At 40.7% G+C, this 27866-nt stretch overlaps 1 protein-coding gene across 1 annotated transcript; it reads left to right on the forward strand.

Moving 5' to 3' along the window:
* The first annotated feature begins 14 nt into the window (after window positions 1-14).
* On the forward strand, window positions 15-27852 carry LOC139162110 (low-density lipoprotein receptor-related protein 5-like). The gene is made up of 13 exons (XM_070742145.1): window positions 15-120; window positions 3151-3369; window positions 4594-4774; window positions 7755-7956; window positions 8892-9056; window positions 10550-10750; window positions 12571-13117; window positions 14102-14230; window positions 14696-14803; window positions 17409-17645; window positions 21020-21557; window positions 26155-26266; window positions 27366-27852. Exons 2-13 carry the CDS (start codon window positions 3213-3215, stop codon window positions 27408-27410), a joined length of 2622 nt encoding a protein of 873 aa, XP_070598246.1. The 5' UTR covers window positions 15-120; window positions 3151-3212; the 3' UTR covers window positions 27411-27852.
* Window positions 27853-27866: the final 14 nt, after the last annotated feature.

Consider the following 27866-nt stretch of genomic DNA (forward strand, 5'->3'; position numbering starts at 1 on the left):
GCAAAGAGTTGGCACTTGCTAAATGTAGCCAGACCTGTGTCAATACAGAAGGCGGTTACTCCTGCACATGCCACCCTGGATATCAACTGGAGCCCGATAACCACACATGTAAAGTAATAGGTAGGTTTATTCCTGTCCACTGATTGGCTTTCCATTGATTCTCTTTAGGATTCAAAGTTAGGGTTTAATGCGTAAATTTTTTTGTGAAGTCAAATATGTAACATAGAAAACTTTGCCTTCTGGGTAAGAAGTCTTGAAATAAGTCCCTCTGGCTTCACCCTATTAAGCTGGAGGGGATGTATTGAGAGATATGAAAGCTGTTACATGGATAAATGTAGATGCTGTCAAAGTCCCTGATGAAGACAATGTCTTCAAAGGGGCTAAGAGCAACTCAGCTGTGTGGGATCACTCACAAACGCGAATCCTAGAAAGAAGACTTGGACACATTCTCTCTCTGGGTGAAGTGACACAGTATAGAGTTGTGTATTCCTTTTTATTTGGGAGCATAAGGAAATGGGGATAATTACACGTACATGTCAAGTGATACACAAACATCCAATAACATGACTTCAAACATGACATATTTTTGAGTTCTTCCTTTCCCCCAGATATCATTTCCTAGAAACACTTCCTCAGAGCAAATGTTTCTCACACCTAATTTCTCTGAAGCCTTCTGCCTTATCACAATCAATCTTCTTAATCACCCTCTCGTCCTGTGTTTGCTTCAGGCAATGTAAATCTCCCCCTTTGATCATATAAAGTCCTGTCTGGAGTGATGTAAACTTGTTTATCAGTGAGATGTTTATTGAGCCCTTTTGTTTCCCTGTTGTAATTCACCAGTGATACAGACTAAGCAGTTAGTGCCGTCCTATCCTGGCTTATAATAGAATCAGGGTAGTAGAGCATTTTTATGCTAGAGGTCCAGATATATATAATTATGATATAATCCTATTCTAACATTTTTATGCTATACTGCAACAGATAAAGAGACCCAAGCACCATGCAATGGAGTGACTTCCTGTTTCTTACCCCAGTTCCTACCCATCTAGCAGTTTGAGAGCATTCCAGTGCAAATAGATAAATAGGTACCACTTTGGTGGAAAGGTAACAAGCATTCTGTGCACCACAGCCTATAGTCCAGTGATGGCGAACTTTTTTTTCCTTAGGTGAGAAAAGAGAGCATGCACGCACACTATCGTGCATGCATGAGTGCCCACATCTATAATTCAATGCCTGTGGAGGGCAAAAACTGCTTCCCCTGCTCCCCAGAGGCCCTCTGGAGGCCAGAAATAGCCCATTTCCCAACTTCTGGTGGGCCCAGTAGGCTCATGTTTTGCCCTCCACAGGCTCCAAAGGCTTCCCTGGAGCCAGGGGAGCATAAAAACGCCCTCTCCCATCTGCCTGGAGGCTCTCTGGAAGCCAAAAATGCCCTTCCAGAGCCTCCGTGCAAGCCAAAAATCAGCTGGCTGGCACGCACATGCACGTTGGAGCTGAGCTAAGGCAATGGCTTTCATGCCAACAGATATGGCTCCACCTGTTACCTGTGGCACCCGTTCCATAGGTTTACCATCACTACTATAGTCATTCTGGCAATGTGACCATGGAAATGTCTTCAGACAACACTGACTCCCTTGGGTAAGAAATGGAGATGAGCACCACCCCCTAGAGTCTTAGCACAACTTGAAAGGGGGAACCTTTAGCTTTAACTTTAGGGGGGCAAAGACTCCTAACCTCCTAGATCAGTGTTTCCCAAACAGTTCCTTTTCTTTGGGAAGATACCAAATTCAGTCAGGTCTAAAGAATATCTTATTTATATTGTTACAATGAATCCAACACCCCCCCCCACACACACACACGTTTCATTGTATTGTTTCCCTTGTTCATTTGTGTTCATTTGGGTACTTGGATTTTTAAGGGAGTGTACACATTAGGATTACACAAAAGAGTGGTGTGATGGCGAAAGGGTTAAGAAACCCTGCTCTCTATGTTGAGCTCATCCAACTAAAGGCTGCCTTTCCTGCTAAGATTGCAGATACTATGGTAGTTCAGGGGGGAAAATCTGACAAGAGTTAAAACAATACATTCATAATGAAATATACATACTTTGAGTAATACTTTGAGTTGTTTAGTGTTTTGATTCTGCAATGGTCCAATTTGAATTTCACACATTAACATATGTGCAAAACATTTTGAATTTGAAATGTTCAAAAAACAGGCATTGATTCTAAGGTAAGAACAAAAATTTCATACTGTTGCCTGGGAAAATATAGAAATTTGGATCATGTCACCATTTTTAATCCTAGGCCCACAAATGATCTAATTTGCAGGAACATCAGCAAAAAGCAATAATTTTTCTGTAACTCAGATCTCAAAGCAATGGGAATTAGCAGCCATTCTTTAGCCAATATCCTGTTGGTCCTGTAGCAGAGGTCTTGTGGATTTCAACTCCTCGAATTCTCCAGCCAGCATAGAGAATTCTGGGAAATGAAGTCCACAAGTCTTAAAATTGCCAAGTGTGGGAACCCCTGCAATCCTTCTCTGCACCTTTAGCAGTTTAGGGCTGAGTAACAAATAGCATTCAGCATGAAATGACTTGGGTGGTCTTATGGAGAAAACCTGAGAGACACATAATTAAATTTGAATAGTTCCGTAGAGCAAAATAGTATCTAAAACAGAAGACAAGCCTGAATTTAAGAGAGGTTTTCCATAAAATAAAAAGTCGACCAAAAAAACCCAAAAATCATGGGAGTTGCCTAGTTTCCCCATGTTTTTATTTTAGGATTGCCAGCATTTATTCTAGACATCCACCATTTTTCAAGAATGAAGTTGGAGCTCTTCCAGACCATTACTTGGTTAACAGCCTCTGTTCTTATCAGTAAAAAATAAGGCAATCCACGCCATCTGGCAGCGAAATACTGTATTTTGGAGTTTTTCTCAAATGATTTTAGAATCTTTCAGTTTTGTGTATATATTTGTTGTGACTAAATTTGAGTGCAGTGCTAAATAATAGGGGGGGAAGCAAAGTGGAAGAATGAACATTACTCATTAAAAGGTGACTTGTTAAAGTATTTCTTACCTCTTCTCCCTTAATTTAAATAGTTGAGTGATTGCAATTTATATTAAAATTAACTAGTTTTGTCTTTGCCATAGGTTCCGAGCCATTACTGCTAGTTGCAGTTCAGTTTGACTTACTTGTATTTGGAATAAGGACCATGAAAGAGGATGTTGTCATGAGAGTCGATCATGACTTCATTATCTTTTCCATTGACTACGATTTCGTATCCGAGACTGTCTTTGGGATGAATCTCAATGCAGACAGTATTAATTGGATTGATATGCAAACCAAGGAAAAAGGAATTCTAATAAAAGGTGGGTCTTAATATATTTTCAGTTGTTTAGACAGTTTTTAATAAGTTAGTGGCTTAGGACAAAACTAATCGTAACTTTGGCAAGTCAAATAAACTATTGGTAGAACTCCTATTTGACTGTTGAAGCTGACTCACACTCTCACATGCTTAGAGAGCTTCACAGGTTCACCCGAGACAAGGTGAAAGTCAAATCCACTTACACTTAAAAAGAAAAAAAGATAAGGAAAAATTGAGTGCTCATATTTCTAAACTGATAATTTTAACAAAAGAACTTTAAGAAACAGAAATACCAGGTGGATTCACACACCTAATCCTGCCTGCAAGTTTTAGATGACAGACTGAAGGAAAGATTTCATCAAGTTCCTCCAGGAAGAAAACATACAAGTTGACAAAGTCCCATATGACAGATGATGTTATCCTACTAAAGTCCCTCATGAATGGCATAGGAATGATATGTGTCACTTGGGACAATTGCTCAGAAAGCCAACAATCCCTTGCTGATGATGGCTGAAATCTGCAGCTTATTTATTTATTTTTAACCTGGTGCACTTATGTACGCACCTTACTGACCTCTTAGGAATCTGGAGAGGTCAATCGTGGATAATCTAAGGGAGAAATGTTGGGGGTTAGGGGTTGACACTACTGAGTCCGGTAATGAGTTTGAGCTTCTATGAGCTTCTAGTCTATAAATGTAAAGATTCTTCCAGTGTACACTAAGAGAGAGAGAGTAACAGCAGAACTGACCCCTAAAAAAGCATCCTTTTATGAGTATTGGTCAACTATGAGTATTTTTGAGGATTGTCTAGGAAGATGGATTTCAAGCACAATTAACAGTGAACCATTTACCTGGAGCGGAGTCGTAACTGTTCAGCCTTAAACCAGAGATACTCTGCACAAAACCCTCTGAACAGGATGTCTTTTCTCTTATATGGCTATTTAAAAAAAAATTTGTAATAAAGTTTTGCTTTGTAATTACTGACTTCATAGGAGATGTTGGCTGATATTTCCCATTCAAATGTTTGCAAATCTTAACAATAGATAGATAACAGGCTGATAGATAAAAGCAAAAAAAAAAAAATTACATTTGCTTATTTTGAAAGTTGGAATACAACACAATAATTTTTTTTATATATATATTTTTTTTTTGGCATTGAGATCCTAGCTTTTGTGATAGGCTGTAAACTTGCATATGTTCATTTCTGTCATTTCAAACATTGGATTGCAGGCATCAAATCTGAAAGTATAGCAGTGGACTGGTTAGGAAGGAATCTTTACTGGACTGACGGTATCTCCGGACAGATCTTGGCTACATGGTTGAATACCACTTGGAAGGGAAATCCTGTCTATACAGTGGTTCTTGAGGATCTGGAGCAACCACGGTCATTAGTTCTCCACCCACTGGATAGGTAAGCCTTTTCTATTTTGCTTGGGCTTGTTGGAATGGTTCAAAAGAATTAGAAATAGATCTCAGAAACAAGATGGATAGATGAGTCCATCCACAATTATCTACTATTATTAAGTCGCTAATGTTGTCTTTTTAGAGAAGATATTTCAGTGGGGGGTGACTTGAAAACACTGTCTGAGATCATGTTGAAGTATGGTCAGGTCTGTCCACTTACGGTATACAATTGAATCGTAATTTATTTATTATTTATTAAATTTATATGCTGCCCATCTCACTTTACAAAGTGATCCTGGGCAATTAACAATGAAAGTGATAAATATTCAAATATTAACCACAGTAGATACACAATTTTAAAAACCAAAGGCAAGATTGTTCACAGCTTTTGATATTCTGATCATCAAATTTATTTGGCCTGCTGTGTAACAGTTGTTTATTTATTTATTTGTTTTGTCCAGTACACAATAACACACAATGAGGGTTAGAGAGGATATAATCAGGTAGAATGTATTAAAGGGGGAATAGAGGAGAAAATAAAGGAGTGAAATATAACTATGAGAGAATAGCAGGAAAAGATATAGGTATAGAAGAGAAGATATAGGAGATGCAGGAGAGACAATAGGACAAGGGACGGTAGGCACTCTGATGAACTTATGTACGCCCCTTACTGACCTCTTAGGAACTTGGTGAGGTTAGGCCGTGCCCCATAAAAGCACTGGATGAACATATGCTGGCAGTTCATTTAATAAGGAGATTCCACTCTTTTCCTGGGATTATTCAATGTCTGTAACGGTTTCATCATTAGGCTTATGATGCCCAGTTTACATTCCCTTGACATCAGAGTCAATTGAAGCTTCTCCACACTTGAATGTGGTGGGATAGGTGAGAAATACTCAGCTGAAGTTGAATCCCGAAGGATTGTTTTGTGGACAACGTGGAATTGTCTGCCTGGGACTGGCTGCAACCTTCTGAAGGAGTAGATGCATGACTTGAACTTTCCCTATGAAGGAGTGTCTTTTTTCAGCTTCAACTAATTTACTAGCTAGGGCAGTGTTTCCCAACCTTGGGCACTTGAAGATATTTGGACTTCAACTCCCAGAAGTCCCCAGCCAGCAAATGCTGGCTGGGGAATTCTGGGAGTTGAAGTCCAAATATCTTCAAGTGCCCAAGGTTGGGAAACACTGAGCTAGGGTAGGACAGAGATAACCTAACCACAGTGATCCATGCACTGATAACCTCAAGACAAGCTTTTGGGAAGCTATGTGTATACAAGGAAACCCTGAATTGAGCTTCACCAGATTGCAAGATGCTTTTACAGATTGGAAGAGGGTGCCACATAGGATTAGCAAGCATAACACACTATTTTGAAGGCACACACTGGCTACCAGTTTGCTATCAGACAGAGTCCCTGGAACTTGTCATATGAAGCACTGTGTGGCTAAACCAGAGCACCTGATAGTGTGCCTTTCCCCATACCTTCCTGTTTATCTAGTTAAGAGCTAGATTGAGTTAAACAGATTGAGTTCATTAAGCCTTTCCTGATACATTTTATGGAAGGTCTTAAGGATAAAACGTATCAGGAAAGACTTAATGAACTCAATCTGTATAGTCTGGAGGACAGAAGGGAAAGGGGGGACATGATCGAAACATTTAAATATGTTAAAGGGTTAAATAAGGTCCAGGAGGGAAGTGTTTTTAATAGGAAAGTGAACACAAGAACAAGGGGACACAATCTGAAGTTAGTTGGGGAAAGATCAAAAGCAATGTGAGAAAATATTATTTCACTGAAAGAGTGGTAGATCCTTGGAACAAACTTCCAGCAGACGTGGTTGGTAAATCCACAGTAACTGAATTTAAACATGCCTGGGATAAGCATATATCCATCCTAAGATAAAATACAGGAAATAGTATAAGGGCAGATTAGATGGACCATGAGGTTTTTTTCTGCTGTCAGTCTTCTATGTTTCTATGTTTCTAGAAAAGATCCATTTTTAAGATGGTTCAAAATGGCTGGATATTAGCTTGATCTGAAGAGGGTATTTTTTAGCACAAAGGTTGCAGCATCCCCTCCCTTTGAATAAAGGTTGCAGTGAGCCTTTTAAACCTACAAGCCAATTTAATATGTATTGACCCTGCTCTGCAGTCTGGTTTAGTATGGTTTCAGGTTTTAAAGTTTAAATGTTAACAACATTTTAATATCTTTCTCGGGACTTTTTATTGAATCATTATTATTATTTATTTAGATAGCTTCTTGGTCTTCTCCTTTATTGGTAAGATGACTAAATTAGAGTCTATAATACCATGTTGCACTACTTGAAACTCTTCAATTTTACCTTAATTTTGTTAGTCACCTTGCTTACTCTTAGCTGCAGAAATACACATGTGCACATACACAAACATGTGGAGTATATTATGCACATGGGTTAGAAATGACCCTTAGCTTGGGAATGGAATGGAATCTTAATATGAAAACTTCTCAGATTACCAAAAATTTTAAATGATGTGGATGCAAAATAATAAATAATGTTTTTATTTAGTTTGGCTCTAATACTATTTAAAGGCAAATGCAACGGCCCATTTGAAGGGTTAGGCTTAGGCCCCAGATGTATTAAGCTTTAACAGAGTAGTCTACCCTCCCCCAAGCTCCATGCTTAATGTTAGCAAAGGTATATGATGCCACGATTGTGCTGAAACTGTAGATCTGATTCATGACTGGATAAAAAGAGAGTGGTGATCTAACTTTAAATTCCAAAGAATGTAGGATTTATATGAAGAGACATTATCCAAAAGAATTCTGACACTAATGTTTCCCTAGATTGAAATCATCTGAAATACTAGTGGGACTTCTTGTCTGGGACGCTAAATAAAATGTACAATGAAGGCCATCTAACTTGGTGGTCAATAACCCTTCTAGAAAGCATTGTAAGCCATAGTAGTTGAATTCAATTCTAAAAATATATGTCACATTGTCCTCTCTTTCCTAGATTTATGTACTGGTGTGAAATGGGCGTTGAATCCATAATCAAGAAAGCAGGGATGGATGGAAGTAATAAAGAAGTGCTAATTGATAATGGACTTGGTTGGCCCACAAGCCTAGCCATTGATTTCTTGAGCTGGAGAATTTTCTGGTCTGATGACAAGTTTCACTCCATTGGCTCAGCCTTTTTGGATGGTAGCGATATGAAGGTATTGCCAACTATATGTACATAACGTTTATGGAAGCTGGCAAGAATTTATTTGAGTTGTTTGTTTTAAACCAGAGGTGTCAAACTCAATTTCATTGAGTGCCGTATCGGGGCTGTATTTGACCTCAGGACGGGGTGGCAGAGGCCAGGATGGGCGTGGCCAGCTCAATGTTACTCCTGTGATGGCCCAAGCGCTCTGCCAGCAAAAACAGACTCCTGAGTTCCATTTTCAGCTGTCATGGCCTCTTGAAACCTTCTGCCAATGAAAACGGAGCCCTGTTTTCAATGGCAGAAGGTTGCAGAAGGCCATGGCAGCCCCAACCGGAGCTTGGGAGCCTATTTTCACTGGCAGAAGGACCGCAGGCTGATCCTTCACTGTTTCCAGGGTGAGCCCACAGACCAGATCTAAGTATCCTGTGGGCCACATCCGGCCCCCAGGCCTTGAATTTGACACCCCTGTTTTAAAGGAAAGTGTCAATTCTGATAATATCATCATCTTGCTCTTCTCTGGGTAGCATACTAAGTTGTTTCAGAATTCCACCCATAGCTCTGGAAAGAAAGAAAGAAAGATAGATAGAAAGATAGAAAGATAGAAAGATAGAAAGATAGAAAGATAGAAAGATAGAAAGATAGAAAGATAGAAAGATAGAAAGATAGAAAGATAGAAAGATAGAAAGATAGAAAGATAGAAAGATAGAAAGATAGAAAGATAGAAAGATAGAAAGATAGAAAGATAGAAAGATAGAAAGAAAGAAATAATAATAATAATAATAATAATAATAATAATAATAATAATAATAATTTATTAGATTTGTATGCCACCCTTCTTTGAAGCTGTGGGAATGTATCTGACTTCCAGATCTTTTAATGTGTCTGAAAATAAAATCTCAGTCCCTGAGCTGTGATGCATCTGTTAACAATATTTTTTTCCCTCAGATATTTCAGCTGAATGAGATACATAGTCCCTTCTCAGTGAGTGTGTTTGAAGACTACATATTTTGGTCTGACATGCAAACAAGGATAGTACAGAAGATAGACAAAAGGACAGCCAAAAACAGAACAGTTCTCCTAAAGAGTCATGGACAACCATATGGACTAAAGGTATTGCACAAGTAGTACACATTATGGAAAGGTTGATGACTGGAACAAGTGCCTATTTTTATTTTACTTTGCCAACGGCATGTCTCTAGCTTTAAATGAATAAATGTTAAGGCAGGTTTATTTGGCCTGGATCTTCAAATATGCATGAGCCATATCTATGAGCTTCAAAAAGTATGAGCCAAGCCCCATACTTTGTCAGACTAAAGCTGCGTCAATACTGATATTGTATTGTGTTTATATTGAAACTGATAATAGAATTTTGACCAGGAATAAGTCATTTATACGCTAAGCTACTGTTGGTCATAGCGTAATTTGTTCAGAACAGGAAAATTCATCACAGCCAACTCTCTGTGGCCATTTGACCATGGCTAACGTGCCGTGGGACAATTAACCTCGGGACAATTTAACAATTCAATTTAATTATTTTAAATACATAAAAATTATTTTAAATTTTGTCGTTCACATTTCATTTTGTCCCTCCTTCTTCATTCCATCATAAGTCCCTGACTGAGCTAAGCTAGTTTCCCTAAATAATAATAATAATAATAATAATAATAATAATAATAATAATAATAATAATTTATTAGATTTGTATGCCGCCCCTTTCCGAGGACTATTGCAATAATTTCAAATTTAGGTATTTTTGCAACAGGCTTGGCTTATTAAAATAAGTTTTATATGGTAGAATAAGAAACTTCATAAAATGGGGCAGAATTCCCTTGACAAATATCTGATTTAGCAACAGAAATTTTGGACTAAATTGTAGTCACAAGTCCGAGGACTTACCTGTATTTCTAAAACTAACAGGATCTTTCATAGATCTTACGTTATTTCAGTCAACCTTTTCTTATTTCAGAAATTCCTCCTCTATTAATAGAACTGGTTTGTTTCTTTTGCTCAATCTACCTTCATATGGGATAAATGAAAAAAAAAATGTTGATTGGTATTGAACATTAAGAAAACAAGGGTAACGTCAACCAGTATGCTTATAGTGACCATACACTTGATGGCAGAGAAGTGAAGGTGATAACACTGTTTAGTTTTCTTGGACTCATAAAGATGGTAGGAAAAAAGACTATGGCAACCATGAAGAATACTAATATTTGAATGACATTGCTTGGCCTTTTTATTTTTTCATCTTTGTTATCAATGGTTTCTCCTGTGATGATATATGGCTCTGAAGATTGAATGATGAGAAAGAAGATAGTCACATTCCAGTTATAGATTTGGAGACAGATCTAACAGTCCTATCAAATGAAAGAAAACACAGACAGTCATAAAGTGGATTGACTGCTTTTTTGAAATTATCTGGCTCTTGCCATCTGATGCAAGTAGACAATGGATGAAAATAGTGCAATATACTTTATTGTACATAGTATACACAGTCTGTGTTCCTTTAGTAATTTTTGTGGAGGAGCATACAAAGTGCATAATAGAGATGCCCTGAAACCCCTGGTGTAACATTCTCATACTCTTGAAATTTTGGCTTTCAGGTGGTGCATGAAGTTCTGCAGGCACCAGCCCCTAATCCATGTGTAGAAGTTGGATGTTCGTATATGTGCCTCTTAAGCCCCAGCAAAAAAGGAAGCTGCCATTGCCCGCCTGAATCTGTGCTATCAAGTGATGGAAAGACCTGCATTCCATTAAAGGAGTCAGCATTCATGTTACTGGTTGGCCAGACAGATGTTACACAGGTATTACTTTCAATTGGATAGTAAAGAGAATAAGGTAGCTGCAATCCAGTGATGGGTTGCTACCGGTTGGGCCCAGTACAGTGAACCAGTAGTGGTGGTGAGAGGCTCCGCCCACCCTCCGAAATGTCATCAAAAAACGCTCTGCAAATGCGCAGAAGTGTTGCCCCTGTGCTCCCGTTTCTGAACTGGTAGCAGAGGTAAATAGCACCCACTACTACTGCAAAATAATTTTCCCAAATGAAATGTTCTTACAGCTGTTTAATAGGCTGGCACAGCAAAGTGGCTTCTATTTGAATTCTCCTTAGTAACAAGTAAATTTATTTATTTATTTATTAGATTTGTATGCCGCCCCTCTTCGAAGACTCGGGGCGGCTCACAACAATAATAAAACAGTGTAACATTGAAACAAATCTGATATTGAAATAAAAATATATAAAAACCCCAGCAGTTAAAACCATACAACACATACATACCAAACATAAAATATAAAAGCCTGGGGGAGATGTCTCAGTTCCCCCATGCCTGGCGATATAGGTGGGTCTTGAGTAATTTGCAAAAGACAAGGAGAGTGGGGGCCATTCTAATCTCCAGGCTGAGTTGATTCCAGAGGGCCGGGGCCGCCACAGAGAAAGTCCTTTCCCTGGGGCCCACCAAATGACATTGTTTGGTCGACGGCACCCAAAGTAGGCCAACTCTGTGGGAACTTATCGGCCGCTGGGATTCGTGCGGTAGAAGGCGGTTCCGGAGGTATTCTGGTCCAATGCCATGTAGGGCTTTAAAGGTCATAACCAACACTTTGAATTGTGACCGGAAACTGATCGGCAGCCAGTGCAGGCCACGGAGTGTTTTAGAAACGTGGGCGAATCTGGGAAGCCCCACCATAGTTCTCACAGCCGCATTCTGCACGATCTGAAGTTTCCGAACACTTTTCAAAGATAGCACCATGTAGAGAGCGTTGCAGTAATTGAACCTCGAGATGATGAGGGCATGAGTGACTGTGAGCAATGACTCCCTGTCCAAATAGGGCCGCAACTGGTGCACCAGGTAAACCTGGGCAAACACCCTCTTTGCCACAGCCGAAAGTTGGTGTTCTAATGTTAGCTGTGGATCAAGGAGGACACCCAAGTTGCGAACCCTCTCTGAAGAGGTCAATGATTTCCCCCCCCCCCCTCCTAGGGTAATGGACAGACAGATGGAATTGTCCTTGAGAGGCAGAACCCACAGCCACTCCGTCTTGTCTGGGTTGAGTTTGAGCCTGTTGACACCCATCTGGATCCCAACAGCCTCCAGGCATCGGCACATCACTTCCACTGCTTCGTTGACTGGACATGGGGTGGAGATGTATAACTGGGTATCATCGGCATACTGATGATACCTCACCCCACGCCCTTGGATGATCTCACCCAGCGGTTTCATGTAGATATTAAATAGCAGGGGGGAGAGGACCGACCCCTGAGGCACCCCACAAGGGAGAGACCTAGAGGTTGTTGACTGTGGGTTAATTTTTACAGAGCACTCCTGAAAACATAACACACACCTTTCTCAAAAAAGAGTGACTCTGTCAAAAGTTAGCCATTTTTGTTTTTACACCTTATTGAAATTCTGTTGGAAAGTGATACTTGACCCCTCGTAGTCAAGCGTTACAGAGATAAATGGAAGCTCTTGTATCATAATTTTAGCACCGCACAAGGTAGCAAAAGCTGTATGGACTTCAACAGTCCTAGGCTTCTGCTATGATCGAATTGTCTTAGAGCAGACGGCTGAATGCCCTTGTAAACTGAAATTATTATAATAATGTTGTTTCTAATATTGAACTCTAGGTCTACCTGAAAAAACTGCGTTCCACAGCTGGGCAGACTGCTCTTCCCGAGCACAGCAGTCTCCCCTTGAGTAATGTAACTCACCTGATGGCTGTAGACTACTCTGTACGCAGTACTGCATTGTACTTCTCAGACTTAAATGATGACTTCATAAAGGTCCTGGCTATTAAAGATACTGGAAGAGCTTCTGTGAAGAAGATTCTGCCAGTCGAGGGCACCGTGATATCACTTGCACTGGATTGGCTAAGTGCCAACATCTATTGGATTGACAATAAATATGCATCTGTCCAAGTGGCAGCCTCAGAAGGCAAATATAGGCACGTGGTACTTAGCGATGGTCTTTACAACCCAACCACAGTGGTGGTCCATCCCCCAACTGCATCCATGTGCATTGTGGATTTAGGTGGTGAACACGGCCTACCCGATCCCACGATAGAATGTGCTGCTATGGATGGGAGTAGGCGGAGAATAATCTGGAGGAGATCCCTGATCCCTGTGGGTTTAACAATAGTGGATGCTGGCACTTGGCTCTATTGGGCTGACCAAGGTAAGCAGTCTAATGTGTGCATCAAATTCTCTGGGTTCAGCTCGTTTCCCTAGCATTGTGTATTTCCCTAGCATTGTGTATTGGACAAAATAAATAAATAAATATAAAAAAACCTGGCCATACTCCTAGACTAGTACATGTTCTTCTTTTTTGATAGTACTTTTATTAAGAATTGTAATCACAGTAACAAAAACTAATACAAACCTTAACGAATAATAAAAGGTGCAAAAAAGAAAGGGAGAAATGGAAAAAAATAAGAGAGATAGAAAACAAATATAAAAATGACTTCCTGCATTCTATACAATTTAAGTAACTTTTATCCCCTTCTCTTAAAATGCAACAAATGATCCCTTCTGGCCATATCCGATCTCTTATCTGTAATCAAATCCATTCAAAATCTCATAATTTCTGTCCTGTTTCAAGAAAAGTCCATAAAGGATGATGATGATGATGATGATGATTAATTAGATTTATATCCTGTCCCTCTCCAATGATTTATTTATTTATTTGTTTATTGGATTTGTATGCCGCCCCTCTCCGTAGACTCGGGGCGGCTAACAACAGTAATAAAAAACAGCATGTGAATCCAATACTAAAAAAATCCCTTATTGTAAAACCAAACATACATACAAACAAACATACCATGCATAAATTGTAAAGGCCTAAGGGGAAACAATATCTCAGTTCCCCCATGCCTGATGGCAGAGGTGGGTTTTAAGGAGCTTACGAAAGGCAAGAGTGGGGGCAATTCTAATCTCCGGGGGGAGTTGGTTCCAGAGGGCCGGGGCCGCCACAGAGAAGGATCTTCACCTGGGTCCCGCCAAACAACATTGTTTCATGTAGATATTAAATAGCAGCGGTTTCACGTAGATATTAAATAGCAGGGTATCAAAGATAACATATCTATTTCATTTTGATCAAAGATCTTGTGCAATTCCTTCTTCCTATTGTATTACTTTGCTGACTAGGCTCTTTTTCCTGTAGCCAAAGGTTCCGTGGAAAGCATTCGTCTAGATGGCTCCGGGCACAGAATCATTGAGGGAGGAATACATGGCCTTATGCTCTTCGCAGTAGGGGATGGAATGATGTTCTGGACAACAGCAACACGCAATCGTAAGCAAGCTTAAGCTGACACAAACCCTATAGGACAGTGATCGCAAACTTATGGCACGGATGCCACAGGTGGCACGTGGAGCCATATCTTCTGGCACACGAGCCCTTGCCCTAGCTCAGCTCCAACGTGCATGTGTGTGCCAGAGAACTGATTTTTGGCTCACACAGAGGCTCTGGGAGGGTGTTTTTAGCTTCCAGAGAGCCTCCAAGCATTTTTACCCTCCCCCAGCTCCAGGGAAGCCTGCAGAGGACAAAACACGAGCCTACTGGGCCCACCAGAAGTTGGGAAACAGGCCATTTCGGGCTTCCAGAGGGCCTCGGCAGGGGGAGCTGTTTATAGGTTTTAGCCAGTGGCAAAATTGATAATAATTGATAATAATCAAGTATTTATGTGGTATTTTGTAAATTGATAGCAATACTCTGTGTATTTGTTTTCTCAAATCTGACTAAATTTATTCCTAACAGGTGCAATAAAGGTGTGGTATAGTCCCCTGGAAATAGTAGAAAACTGGTGGTTTCAAACAAAACAGAAACTTGTGGATATAAAGATCTACAGCAAACTATACCAACAAGGTAAAGTTCATTATAACTTTGAGAAGTCATAGGGCAGTGGTATCAAACTCAAGGCCTGTGGGACAGAGCCAACCCACGAGGTACTTAGAGGTGGACCATGGGGCTGCCCTGAAAACAGCAAAGGACTGGCCCACGGTGCTTCTGCCAACGAAAACGGGCTCCCGAGGTCTGTTTTCAACTGCCATGGTCTCCTGCAATGTTCTGCCAGTGAACGGCAATGCGGCCCTTCCAAGCTCCATTTTTACTGACAGAGCGTTGCAGGAGGCTGGCAGTCGAAAACGTCGGGAGTCTGTTTGCACTGGCACAGCACTTGGGACATCAGAGGCGCCCCGACACGAGTGATGTCAAGCTGGCCATGCCTGCCCTAGCCATGCCCACCCTGGCTCCCCCGAGGTCAAACATAACCCTGATGCAACCTTTAATGAAATCAAGTTTGGCACTGCTATCATCGTGGGATACCTGGACTACATTGCCCAATACCATTCTTTGGTACCTTTTTGGCAAAGTAAAAGTTTTAAGTTTTAGACCTACCAAAAAGTGGGATGTTCTCTAAGCATCAATCCTGAACAAGGATGTAACCGCCATTGTTTGGATTGAGAGCCTCTCTCTCCCCTAGGCATATAGGCTAAGTGAGACCCTCCTGGAAAACATACCGTCTGGAAAAATATTGACTATTTCATATATTGACTTATTCTAGGTGTTGAAATTGGTGAGGTGGTGTCAGAATATCTCCCCAAGTCAACAGCATGCCAGCCAGATTGCCAAGTAGTTGCTTCCTTGTTGTTATTGTTAGTTGCAAAGTAATGTCAAACCCACCGCAACCCTCCAAGCCTACCTGTCCTCCACCCCCACCCCCCGGAGACCATTGAAGCTCCTGCTGCCTAGGTTAGAGTTCCAATTAACATCCGAGAAATAAATCAGAGTCCAAACCTTGGCCTCCTTCCAAGTTCCAATTTATTAGATTAGATTAGATTTATTGGATTTATATGCCGCCCCTCTCCGCAAACTCGGGGCGGCTCACAACAAAATAAAAAAACAGCACAGTACATAATACCAAATCCAATGCCCACCAATCTAATTACAATTTAAAATTAGTAATCTCATAAAAACAGTATATATAAAAACAGGCACACAGTCAATCAATCAACAAAACAACATGGGCAAGGGGGAGGTGTTTTAGTTCCCCCATGCCTGACGGCAGAGGTGGGTCTTAAGGAGTTTTCGAAAGGCAGGGAGGGTGCGGGCAATCCTAATCTCAGGGGGGAGATGGTTCCGGAGGGTCGGGCCCCCCACAGAGAAGGCTCTTCCCCTGGGTCCCGCCAGACGACATTGTTTAGTCGACGGGACCCGGAGAAGGCCAACTCTGTGGGACCTAACCGGTCGCTGGGATTCATGCGGCAGGAGGCGGTCCCGAAGATATTCTGGTCTGGTGCCATGAAGGGCTTAACAGAGCCATGTTGTTTATGAACTTTAGTCAACCCGATACTAACTTTTCCTACAGTTCTCCACCCAGGTGGAGGTTCATCCCTTGTCTCCACACCCACAAGTTCATCACGTGGACCACTCCGGATCTCTCCATGTCCACAATCCTCTCCTGTACTTCCGGCTGGTGCTGGACAAAAGATGACCTTGAATCTCTGGAAATAATTTTGTTGTGGCCAGTATTTTTTCCTCTCATGCAACCGCCCCTCCCCAGTTCCCACAGTAGTATTCTACTTGTGGCAGGCCAAAGTCTCCAACTCAAAATGATAGCTTCGGCCTGACAGACTGCTTCAGTGAGTCCATCCAGCCAGTTCATTCTCTGTAATTCCCATTCTTCTTTTGCCCTCAAGCTTTCCCAGCATCAGGCTCTTCTCCAGTGAGTCTTTCCGTCTCATTAGGTAGCCTATCTATCTATTTATTTATTTATTTATTTATTTAATTTTATTTGTTTTGTTTTGTTTTATTTTATTTTATTTTATTTTATTTATTTATTTATTTTATTTATTTATTTATTTTATTTATTTTATTTATTTTATTTATTTTATTTATTTTATTTATTTTATTTATTTTATTTATTTTATTTATTTTATTTATTTTATTTATTTTATTTATTTTATTTATTTTATTTATTTTATTTATTTTATTTATTTTATTGATTGATTGATTGAATTTGTATGCCGCCCCTCTCTGGAGACTCGGAGCGGCTAACAGCAATAATAAAACAGTGTACAATAGTAATCTAATAATAAAAATGATTAAAAACCCATTAATATAAAAACCATACATACATACATACATACATACATACATACATACATACATACATACATACATACATACATACCATGCATAGAATTGTAAAGGCCTAGGGGGAAAGAGGATCTCAATTCCCCCATGCCTGAGGGCAGAGGTGGGTTTTAAGTAGCTTACGAAAGGCAAGGAGTTTGAGTTTCATCTTCAGGATCTAGCCTTCTAAAGAGCAGCCAGGGTTGATCTCCTCCAGGGCTGACCGGTTTGATCGCCTTGCAATCTACGGGACTCACAAAAGTCGCTTCCTTGCTTTATTATGTTCTGCAGTGGGAAACAGAACTGAAGCAATTATTTTCTGTCTTGTGGTTTCCAGGGAGGAATGGTTGTTCAGAAAAGCACGGGGGATGCAGTCAGATCTGTTTACCAAATCCGCATGGACGAAGCTGCTGGTGCACCACCGGGTACATTTTAGAACGCAGTACTCTGTGCATCAAAGCCGTGAAATGCTCGGAGCCTTTTCATGCCTGCTTGGACCACACCAAATGCATTGTAAAAGAGCAAGTCTGTGATGGGAATCTTGATTGCCAAGATGGATCTGATGAGATGAATTGTGAGTATGAAAACCTGTATTGAAACCAACAGAGAGATGAATGCTCGAGAATCAGCTCATTAATACCTGAAGGATGGATAGCTGTTGTTAAAATGGATTTTTGTTAAATGTTAAAAATCAATTGTTTATTTAACACAAATGCTTTTTATAAATTTCTGAATGTTGGATAGGCTGATTGCATTTACTGAAATAAGGTGCTTTCCCTAGTACTGTACAAACAAATGCATATCAGCTCTCCTCGGCTCTCCATGCATAATTTAAGCAGCTTTATGCATATCCACATTAACGTTTTTGAAATCATAGTGACTTGAAATCATCATAATCATTTTGAAATCACAAGACTTCTTTTCTTGTTTTTTTTAAAAAAGGTTTAAATTATCTAAAATTTAGATTCTAAATAATCAGAGTGTTAATAATTTATTTATTTATTTATTTATTTATTGGATTTGTATGCCGCCCCTCTCCAGAGACTCGGGGCGGCTAACAGCGACAATAAAACAGTGTACAATAGTAATTTGGTATTGATGATTAAAAATCAATTAATATAAAAACCAAACATACATACATACATACCATGCATAGAATTGTAAAGGCCTAGGGGGAAGAGGATCTCAATTCCCCCAAGCCTGGATTATGCAATAGTTCTATAATGTAGCACCTGCCTTTTACGACAATGTAATGAAACAGTATTTTAAAAGTAAAAGCAGGAGAAGAATATTCACATTAGGAGGGTGCACTTACTATGAGATGGGGTTTGAAAATAAATGGCTATTTCATAAAATAGCCTGCTTTAATTCAGTGACCATTTCAAAGTAAAATCCACACCTTCTATGACTACTAGCTTGGGGAAACAACAAATGGCTGTAGTTTCTATGTAACAATAGTTACTCAGAAATTAATAGGGGATTAGTGCATCAGATTTTTAAACCTCCCATCAAATTTCCCGGTTCAAGTTGTTTTGTTTTGTTTTGGTATCAAATATCTGAAATAGTACATTAGTCAAATCTAAACATACTGTGACATGTTTAAATTACATAGTCATTTTTGTTCCTCTCCTTGGAAATTGTAGCCACATAAACAAGGGATTAACATCTCCCAACATTTAGTATCATATTTACAAATGCAGTTCTCTGCGATTTTTTCAGAAAAGTAGAGTGATGCCAATATAATATGAAAAAAGGGATCAAATCAAAATCAGATCTTTTTTTTTTTTTACCATCCTGGACCAGCACAAAAAATTAAACATTAAAATAAAACAAAACAGGACCAAACAGAACAAGGCATAGAAATATATTGCAGTTGATGGTAAAAAAAAATTCAGTGAGTCCCATTGAATGGCTTAGAAGTCAAATTAATTTAATTTAATTTAATTTTACAGGCAGTATAACAAAATTTAGCTACCTTCAATCATATTAATCCAACAATAGCAGTTTTACATAAAAATGATCAGAGTTTCCAGGATATTTAGTCAGATAAGGTGTTATGAGTCTGTGAATCTCTCTAGAAGGGACAATAAAAGGAATGAAGGAAGATAAACTTCAGTGAAAGGTGATCACATCTGAACTGGGGGAGTCAGTCTGCCAGGCTAGCTGAAATGCAAGCATTGCCTATTTTTAAAAGTTATATGTATGCCACCGTACACCTTTATTTATCAGACAATGAAAGTGTGATGGCTTAGCTTTTAGTTTTTTTAACTTTAGGTGCCTCCTGACGCCCAAACTAAATTTAGGCAGCTCACAATCTAAAAATAATAAAAATACAGTACAGAACAAAACAAGATGGAATTCAGTTGCTCAATATAAAAAAATATAGATTAAAAACACATCCAACAAGGGGTTCCATTCACTTTAACCAAATGCCTTGGAGAAGAACCGGTGGGTCTTCAGCACCTTAGAGGAGCGTTTTTCAACCAGTGTGCCGTGGCACACTAGTGTGCCGCGAGACATGGTCAGGTGTGCCGCGAAGCTCAGAGAGAAAGAAAGCAAGAGAGAGAGAAAGCAAGAGAGAGAGAAAGCAAGAGAGAGAGAAAGAAAGATAGAAAGAAAGCAAGAGAGAGAAAGAAAGCAAGAGAGAGAAAGAAAGCAAGAGAGAGAAAGAGCGAGAGCGAGAGAAAGAGAACAAGAGAGAGAGAAAGAAAGAAAGAAAGAGAGAGAAAACAAGAGAGAGAGCAACAGAGAGAGAGCAACAGAGAGAAAGACATAGAGGGAGGGAGGGAGAAAGAGAGCAAAAAAGAGAGGAAGGAAGGAAGGAAGAGAAATAGGGATGGAGAGAGAGAGAGAAAGAAAGAGGAAGGAAGGGAGAGAAAGAGGGAGGGAGAAAGAAATAGAGTGAAGGGGAGGAAGAGAGAGAGAGATAATTTTTTTGTCCAAACTTTTTTTAGCCCCCCCCCCTCCCTCAATGTGCCCCAGGGTTTCGTAAATGTAAAAAATGTGCCGCGGCTCAAAAAAGGTTGAAAATCACTGCCTTAGAGAACATCAAACATGGAAGGAGCCCAGAGGTTTCAAGTGGGTTCTTATTCCAGAGGGACAAGTAGAACAAATTCCCTGGGTACCAGTAGGTGGCACTGTTTAATTGAAAGAACCCTGAACGTGCTGCCTTAGCTGCTATGTACCATCTATTCTAAGCAACAGGATAGGACAGTTTTTCCACTAACCTGGACCTGTCCCTATAATAATAATAATAATAATAATAATAATAATAATAATAATAATAATAATAATTATTATTATTATTATTATTATTATTATTATTATTAATTAAATTTGTATGCCGTCCCTCTCTGAAGACTCAGGGCGGCTCACAACAATAATAATAACAGTGTTACAATGTAAACAAATCTAATATTAAAAAACATCTAAAAAACCCATCATTTAAAAACCATGCAACACATGCATACCATACATAAAAATATGTCTCAATTCCCCCATGCCTGGCGATACAGGTGGGTCTTAAGTAATTTGCAAAAGACAAGGAGGGTGGGGGCAGTTCTAATCTCTTAGGGGAGTTGATTCCAGAGGGCCGGGGCTGCCACAGAGAAGGCTCTTCCCCTGGACCCTGCCAAACGACATTGTTTAGTCGATGGGAACCGGAGAAGGCCAACTCTGTGGGACCTTATCGGCCGCTGGGATTCGTGCGGCAGAAGGCGGTTCCAGAGGTATTCTGGTCCGATGCCATGTAGGGTTTTAAAGGTCATTACCAACACTATGCCCTACACCTAACCTTTGAGTAGACATTTTAGGGGGTTTTGGGGGAGGAAATCCAGCTTGCTTGCAGTTACTCTTTCTGTTAAGAACCTTTGGCCAACTGCAAAATATTCAACCGTGATTCTGCTGTACTCAGAAGTGATGTATGTAAATGATGTTCTCTACTGACAGGTCACTACATTGTCAATAAACCCCAGGCAATAACTCCATCCCGGACAACACAGCTGCCAACAAAACCCTTCCATGAAAAGAAAACTCTGGCACCCATCAAAATCCACACAAAGAAACCTGTCACTAAAAAGGCTCATGTGCAACCACAGACAAAACACAAGAGTACTACTGTTACTGTCTCTAAAAGTACAACAACAACTACTACTATGCAGATCCTTACTTCAAGAAGAAGGCAAAAACCTACACGACCTGCAGCAGGGATATGGCAACACCCCTCTCTGGTGCAGGGGGTCAAACAAAATGGCTTGGGGTCACATGCTTGTAACAGTGACACCTGCAACATGAGAGGAGACTGTACTGTGGAAAACCATAGAATAAGGTGCAGTTGCATGTTGGGATATAGTGGTGACTACTGCGAAAAAGAGAAACCAAGGTCTATGGCTGGTTCCGTTGTTTTGAGTGTCATTACTGTCTTACTACTTGTTATGGGAGCTGCAGGGATCTTTATCTACTTTCGGAGGCAAAGATCACGTCTAAGGTAACTTTGGTTATCCTCTTTCCTTCTTTCAAATTAACCCATGTTCAGTGGGGAAAATAGGCAGGTGCAATACATTTCTCTGCTTCCAGATCTATCATGGAATTAATGTCTGCTTTTCCGCTTTGAAGGACTAACATTTTGGGATTAACGACAATTGGTGTTTGACATTAGAGTGTAATTCTACTAACCGTAACTTCCTCACTCTCTTTTTATTTTTATATACGAACCCTCGATCATCGCGAGGGTTCCGTTCCAGGACCCCACGCGATGATCGATTTTTAGCGAAGTAGCGGTGCGGAAGTAAAAACACCATCTGCGCGTGCGCAGATGGTGTTTTTGCTTCCACTGCCGCCCGCCCTTCGCCCGCCCACCCCGTTGCTCGCGCCTGGGGTACGCGCCGTTTCGGGACTCCCTAGATCCGCTCCCCAGCTGGGGAGCGGATCTAGGGAGTCCCCAAACGCGCGCGCTTTCCCCAGCAACGCGCGCGCTTTCCCCAGCAACGCGCGCGCGGTGGAGACTCCCTAGATCCGCTCCCCAGCTGGGGAGCGGATCTAGGGAGTCCCCACCGCGCGCGCGTTGCTGGGGAAAGCGCGCGCGTTGCTGGGGAAAGCGCGCGCGTTTGGGGACTCCCTAGATCCGCTCCCCAGCTGGGGAGCGGATCTAGGGAGTCCCCACCGCGCGCGCGTTGCTGGGGAAAGCGCGCGCGTTTGGGGACTCCCTAGATCCGCTCCCCAGCTGGGGAGCGGATCTAGGGAGTCCCCACCGCGCGCGCGTTGCTGGGGAAAGCGCGCGCGTTGCTGGGGAAAGCGCGCGCGTTTGGGGACTCCCTATATCCGCTCCCCAGCTGGGGAGCGGATCTAGGGAGTCCCCAAACGCGCGCGCTTTCCCCAGCTGGGGAGCGGAGCTGGGATGTCCCCAAGCGCGTGCCGCCCGCCCGCCCACGCCGTTGCTCGCGCCGCCGCTGGGGTCTTACGGGGGCAAGAGGGGGAAGACCCAGGGAAGCCTCTGCCCGGCGGGGAAACTCCACCATCTATGCATGCGTGGAAGGGCACGCATGCGCAGATGGTGGAGTTTACTTCCTGGTTGAAAACTCGCGAAATAGCCCTTTCGCGATACTTGAACACGCGAAACTCGAGGGTTCACTGTATTTATATTTATATTTATATTTATATTTATATTTATATTTATATTTATATTTATATTTATATTTATATTTATATTTATATTTATATTTATATTTATATTTATATTTATATTTATATTTATATTTATATTTATATTTATATTTATATTTATATTTATTTTGTCTAACAATTATAGGGTGGTAACTTGTACAAATAAAACATTAGATAAGTAATGATAAAAAGTAACAAAAGAAGACATTAGGACAGGGACGGTAGGCACAGTGGTGCACTTATGCACGCCCCTTACAGACCTCTTAGAAAGGGGGAGAGGTCGATTGTAGATAGTCTAAGGTTAAAGGTTTTGGGGTTAGGAGTAGAAACCACAGAATCAGGTAGTGCATTGCAGGCGTTGATTACTCTGTTGCTGAAGTCGTATTTTTTGCAGTCAAGTTTGGAGCGGCTGACATTTAGTTTAAATTGATTTCGTGCTCGTGTGTTGTTGCGGTTGAAGGTGAAGTAGTCGTTTACAGGTAGGACATTTTGGTATATGATTTTATGAACTATAATTAAGTCGGAACGGACACGACGGAGTTGTAAGTTGTCTATTCTATACAATGCTTACTATATTTATATTGCATTTTTCTGCAAGGAATTTGGGATGGGTGGCACTTAAAATAAATTGTACTACCTTGTTCTATTGGTCAAGTGAATCTTGCCTGATAAGATTCTTCAGATGTGCTACCAATTGCATTTTTAGTCCTACTTGAGTAGATATTCATATAGTTAGGAGTGCATTTGCTGCTAGAAAGTATGAACCTGGAGGTAGACCACCCAGTAAGCAGAAAGTTATACTAACCATTATGAAAACTAAGTAGGCATGGGATTGTCTGTTGAAGCTCTTGGAATGCTATCTAATTCAAAACCCAGTCCTATCCAGTCAGTATACTAATTTATTATTTATTTGTTTGTTTGTTTGTTTGTTTGTTGATTGATTGATTGATTGATTGATTGATTGGATTTGTATGCCGCCCCTCTCCGTAGACTCGGATACTTGCACTGAGAGCATATACACCAAAGACAAATTCCTTCTGTGTCCAATCACACTTGGCCAATAAAGAATTCTATTCTACTCTACCCTACCCTACTCTACTCTACTCTACTCTACTCTACTCTACTTTATTCTATTTTCAGGTGACTGTTGACTTATGACAATGAACATTTAGTTTCATGTTGAATGTGACCCATGTATCTGAGGGGACTAGGAGGCAAGGTTTTTCTGTCACAGCACTTATCCTATAGAATTCAACATAGAAGATTCAACAGGCTGAGATCCACTCAGGTCCAAGATGTTAGCTGAGTTTGTCCTAGGAATAGAATAGGTGGATTTCTAGAGGCAAGCAGTTCCACTGGTTAATTGTCCTCACTGTTAAGAAGTTTCTCCCTAATTCCAGGTTGCTCCTCTCTTTGATTAGTTTCCAACCATTATTTCTTGTCCTGTCCATTGGTGCTTTGGAGAATAATTTGACCCCTTCTTCTTTGTGGTGGCCCCTCAAATACTGGAATATTGCTATCATGTCACCCTAATTCTTTTTTTCTTCAGATTAGCCAAACCCAAATCCTGAAGTTGTTCTTCCTATGTTTTAGTCTACAGATGACATGAGATTTAGTCTCATCTTAGTTGCTCTACTCTGAACTTTTTCCGAAGTCTCAACATCTTTTTTGTAGTATGGTGACCAAAATTGGTTGCAATATTCCAGCTGTGATCTTACTTAAGGTTTTTATAAAACAGTACTGATCTAGATTCTATGCCTCTGTTTATACAGGAGGTGTTGCTTATGTTAGTATGCCTCAACTGTGTGTTTTGCTGTTATTTTCGTTATTGAAGACATTGTAGTTCATGGAGTATTGATCTAGTGTAGGACCTAATGTAGTTCATGGAGTACAGTGTTCCCTCGATTTTCGCGGGGGTTACGTTCCAAGACCGCCCGCGAAAGTCGAATTTCCACAAAATAGCGGTGCGGAAGTAAAAACACAATTTTTGGCTATGGACAGCCAAAAACTACCCCCACGCACCCTTTTTCAAGGCAGCGCAAGGAGCCGGGCTTGAAATTAGGGCGGGGAATGACGAAAGTGCGGAGGCCGGCAAAGATTGCTTTGAATGTCGGCTGCCCCCGCCCCCCCAGCGCCTCCGGCCCCCTCGCCACTACCGCCCGCCCGATCCACCCCTCTCACCGGCTTTCTTGGGACACGGGTCCTCCTGCAGCAGCGCTGGCGGCTACGGCTTCTCATCCTCCTCATTCGGCCGGTAGCCGCTCTGAGCGCTTTGAGAATGCCCGCCCCGCCCCTCTCACAGTCCCTTAGCTGAGAGCACTTTTGTCCCAGCTATCAGCGCGGGGGCTGCAGGAGAGGTGGGGGCAGGCGTTCTCACAGAGAGGGAGAGGGAGAAAGAGAGAGAGAGAGCAAGAGGGGGGAGAGTGGAAGGTAGAGAGAGAGAGAAAAATGATAGAAAAAGGGAGAAAAAAGAGAAATGAGAAAATGATTGAAGCAGAGAATGACAGGAAAGAAAGAGAAAGAGAGAGAGAAGTGACTCTTGGTGATGACATATGACGTCATCGGGTGGGAAAAACCGTGGTATAGAAAAAAAACCGCGGAGTATTTTTTAATTAATATTTTTTGAAAAACTGTGGTATAGCCGTTTCGCAAAGTTTGAACCTGCGAAAATCGAGGGATCATTGTATTGACCTATGTGTAGGACTACCATGCTTCCCCGAAAATAAGAAACTGTCTTATATTAATTTTTGCTCCAAAAGTTGTGCTACGTCTTATTTTCGGGGGGGGGGGGGTGCCTTATATTTCTCAAATAAGATAAATTTACAGGCAGAAAAGCTGACACCCCCAAAGAAAGTGTACCGTACGGTCCACTGATTACAGTATGGTACCTGTCAGTATGGCACACACACACACAAACGACGGCACTTATATGGTACAACAGTATACTCCCGCTATTGCAGCTTCCGGCCACCAGAGGAACTACAGTCTACGCACTGTAGTGGAGGCTGTAATGGCGGTGAGACAGCAGCAGACTGTGTCTGCTGTACTGGACGGTACAAAGCGATGGAAGGGGCCAGCAGGGGACGCCACATTATTATGGTACCGCTATGAACAGTTTTGAATGGTACTGTATGTTTTTCCACCGTACCGTATGTAAACTTGACTACGCCTTATTTTCGGGGGGTGCCTTATATTAGCAAATTCTGCAAAACCTCCAATATGCCTTACTTTCGGGGTACGTCTTATTTTCGGGGAAACAGGGTATGAAGTTACCTTGAAATAAACAACAACTATGGTCTTTATGAGGCAGTTGCCAAAATGATATTGGAAATGTGGTAATGGGACTAATGCTAATGTAAAATTACAACTCTGAAAAAAACCCTGGCATTTAAACTGTTGAATTCTGTCTCTCTTTCTCAAAGGGCATCCAGTATGGAATCTGATAAAACATTGGCCATCTACCAGAAGGATAACCAATCTGACAGCTTTGTTGAAGATGAAACGTGCATCAATGCTGCTTATGACCCAGGCCAGGTAACAGCTTCTAACATTTTAAAGTCGTATTTCAGTCCCAAGCACATACACTTGGTAGCTTTCTCTATAATCTTGAATGAATTATATCACCTTTATATTTAAATATAATTTAAATAATTTACTGGGGTCAGGCAGTAGGGAAAGCAAGTAGAATGCTTGGCTGCATAGCTAGAGGTATAACAAGCAGGAAGAGGGAGATTGTGATCCCACTGTATAGAGCGCTGGTGAGACCACATTTGAAATACTGTGTTCAGTTCTGGAGACCTCACCTACAAAAAGATATTGACAAAATTGAACGGGTCCAAAGACGGGCTACAAGAATGGTGGAAGTTCTTAAGCATAAAACGTATCAGGAAAGACTTAATGAACTCAATCTGTATAGTCTGGAGGACAGAAGGGAAAGGGGGGACATGATCGAAACATTTAAATATGTTAAAGGGTTAAATAAGGTTCAGGAGGGAAGTGTTTTTAATAGGAAAGTGAACACAAGAACAAGGGGACACAATCTGAGGTGAGTTGGGGGAAAGATCGGAAGCAACGTGAGAAAATATTATTTTACTGAAAGAGTAGTAGATGCTTGGAACAAACTTCCAGCAGACGTGGTTGGCAAATCCACAGTAACTGAATTTAAACATGCCTGAGATAAACATATATCCATCCTAAGATAAAAGTACAAGAAATAGTACAGGGGCAGACTAGATGCACCATGAGGTCTTTTTCTGCCGTCAATCTTCTATGTTTCTAAATATTTAAATATAATTTATAAATTTATAACATAATTTAAATATTTGAATATAATTTAAAATCTAGGATAGCAACCTGTGTGCAGTTTTTTTGAGTTGAAAAGTTCTAGAATCACAACCTTTCTTTCCCTATAGAAATTGACTTTGAGACTGATTGAAGGATAGTTTGCTATTTAAATTAACTGTGTCTTATTTTGCAAAGCTGGTAGAGTTTCTTTATAGATTGTGCTTGATTGGATCAAACGAGCATGCAAACACACACCCTGGCTGCAGGATCTTGCAAAATGAAAAAAAAAATCTAAACATGCAAAGAATATAATATAAAATGTTGACTTTTGGTTTTTTTTCCCCAATAGGAAATGGTAACTCCTCTGACGACAAGGACAAGCACAGATTTGTAAGAAAAACAAACTACGTGAACTATAAACCTCTTTTCCAGCTGGAAACCAGCGATGATTGTGCAGAATTTCAGAATGGGAATTTCTCAGTGTCGTATTTATTATATTAACACTCAGTCTTTTACTGTTCATTTTAAATAGCATTTTTTAAAGCTATTTAAATAGCCTTTTAAAAGCCAGCTGAAAGTAGCAAACATGGAGAGATTCCGCTGATAGCATGAGTTGGGTTCTGGTTTTACAGTCAGGTGGAGACCCAGTGAAATGAATTGCAATCACTTCTAGAGGCCAAACGGCATATCTGGATCCAGTCCTTAATTAGCAGCACTTACCCAGTTGGCAAGCTGTATAGTACTATGCCTAGAGTCACATATCAGCTTTGCAAATAAAGGATGATATATGATTGTATGAAAAACCGAATGCAAAATAAAGACTTTGGCTCAAATGATTTTAAGATCCTAC

Source organism: Erythrolamprus reginae, chromosome 2 (assembly GCF_031021105.1).
Source record: "Erythrolamprus reginae isolate rEryReg1 chromosome 2, rEryReg1.hap1, whole genome shotgun sequence".
Classification (NCBI taxonomy): Eukaryota; Metazoa; Chordata; class Lepidosauria; order Squamata; family Dipsadidae; genus Erythrolamprus; species Erythrolamprus reginae.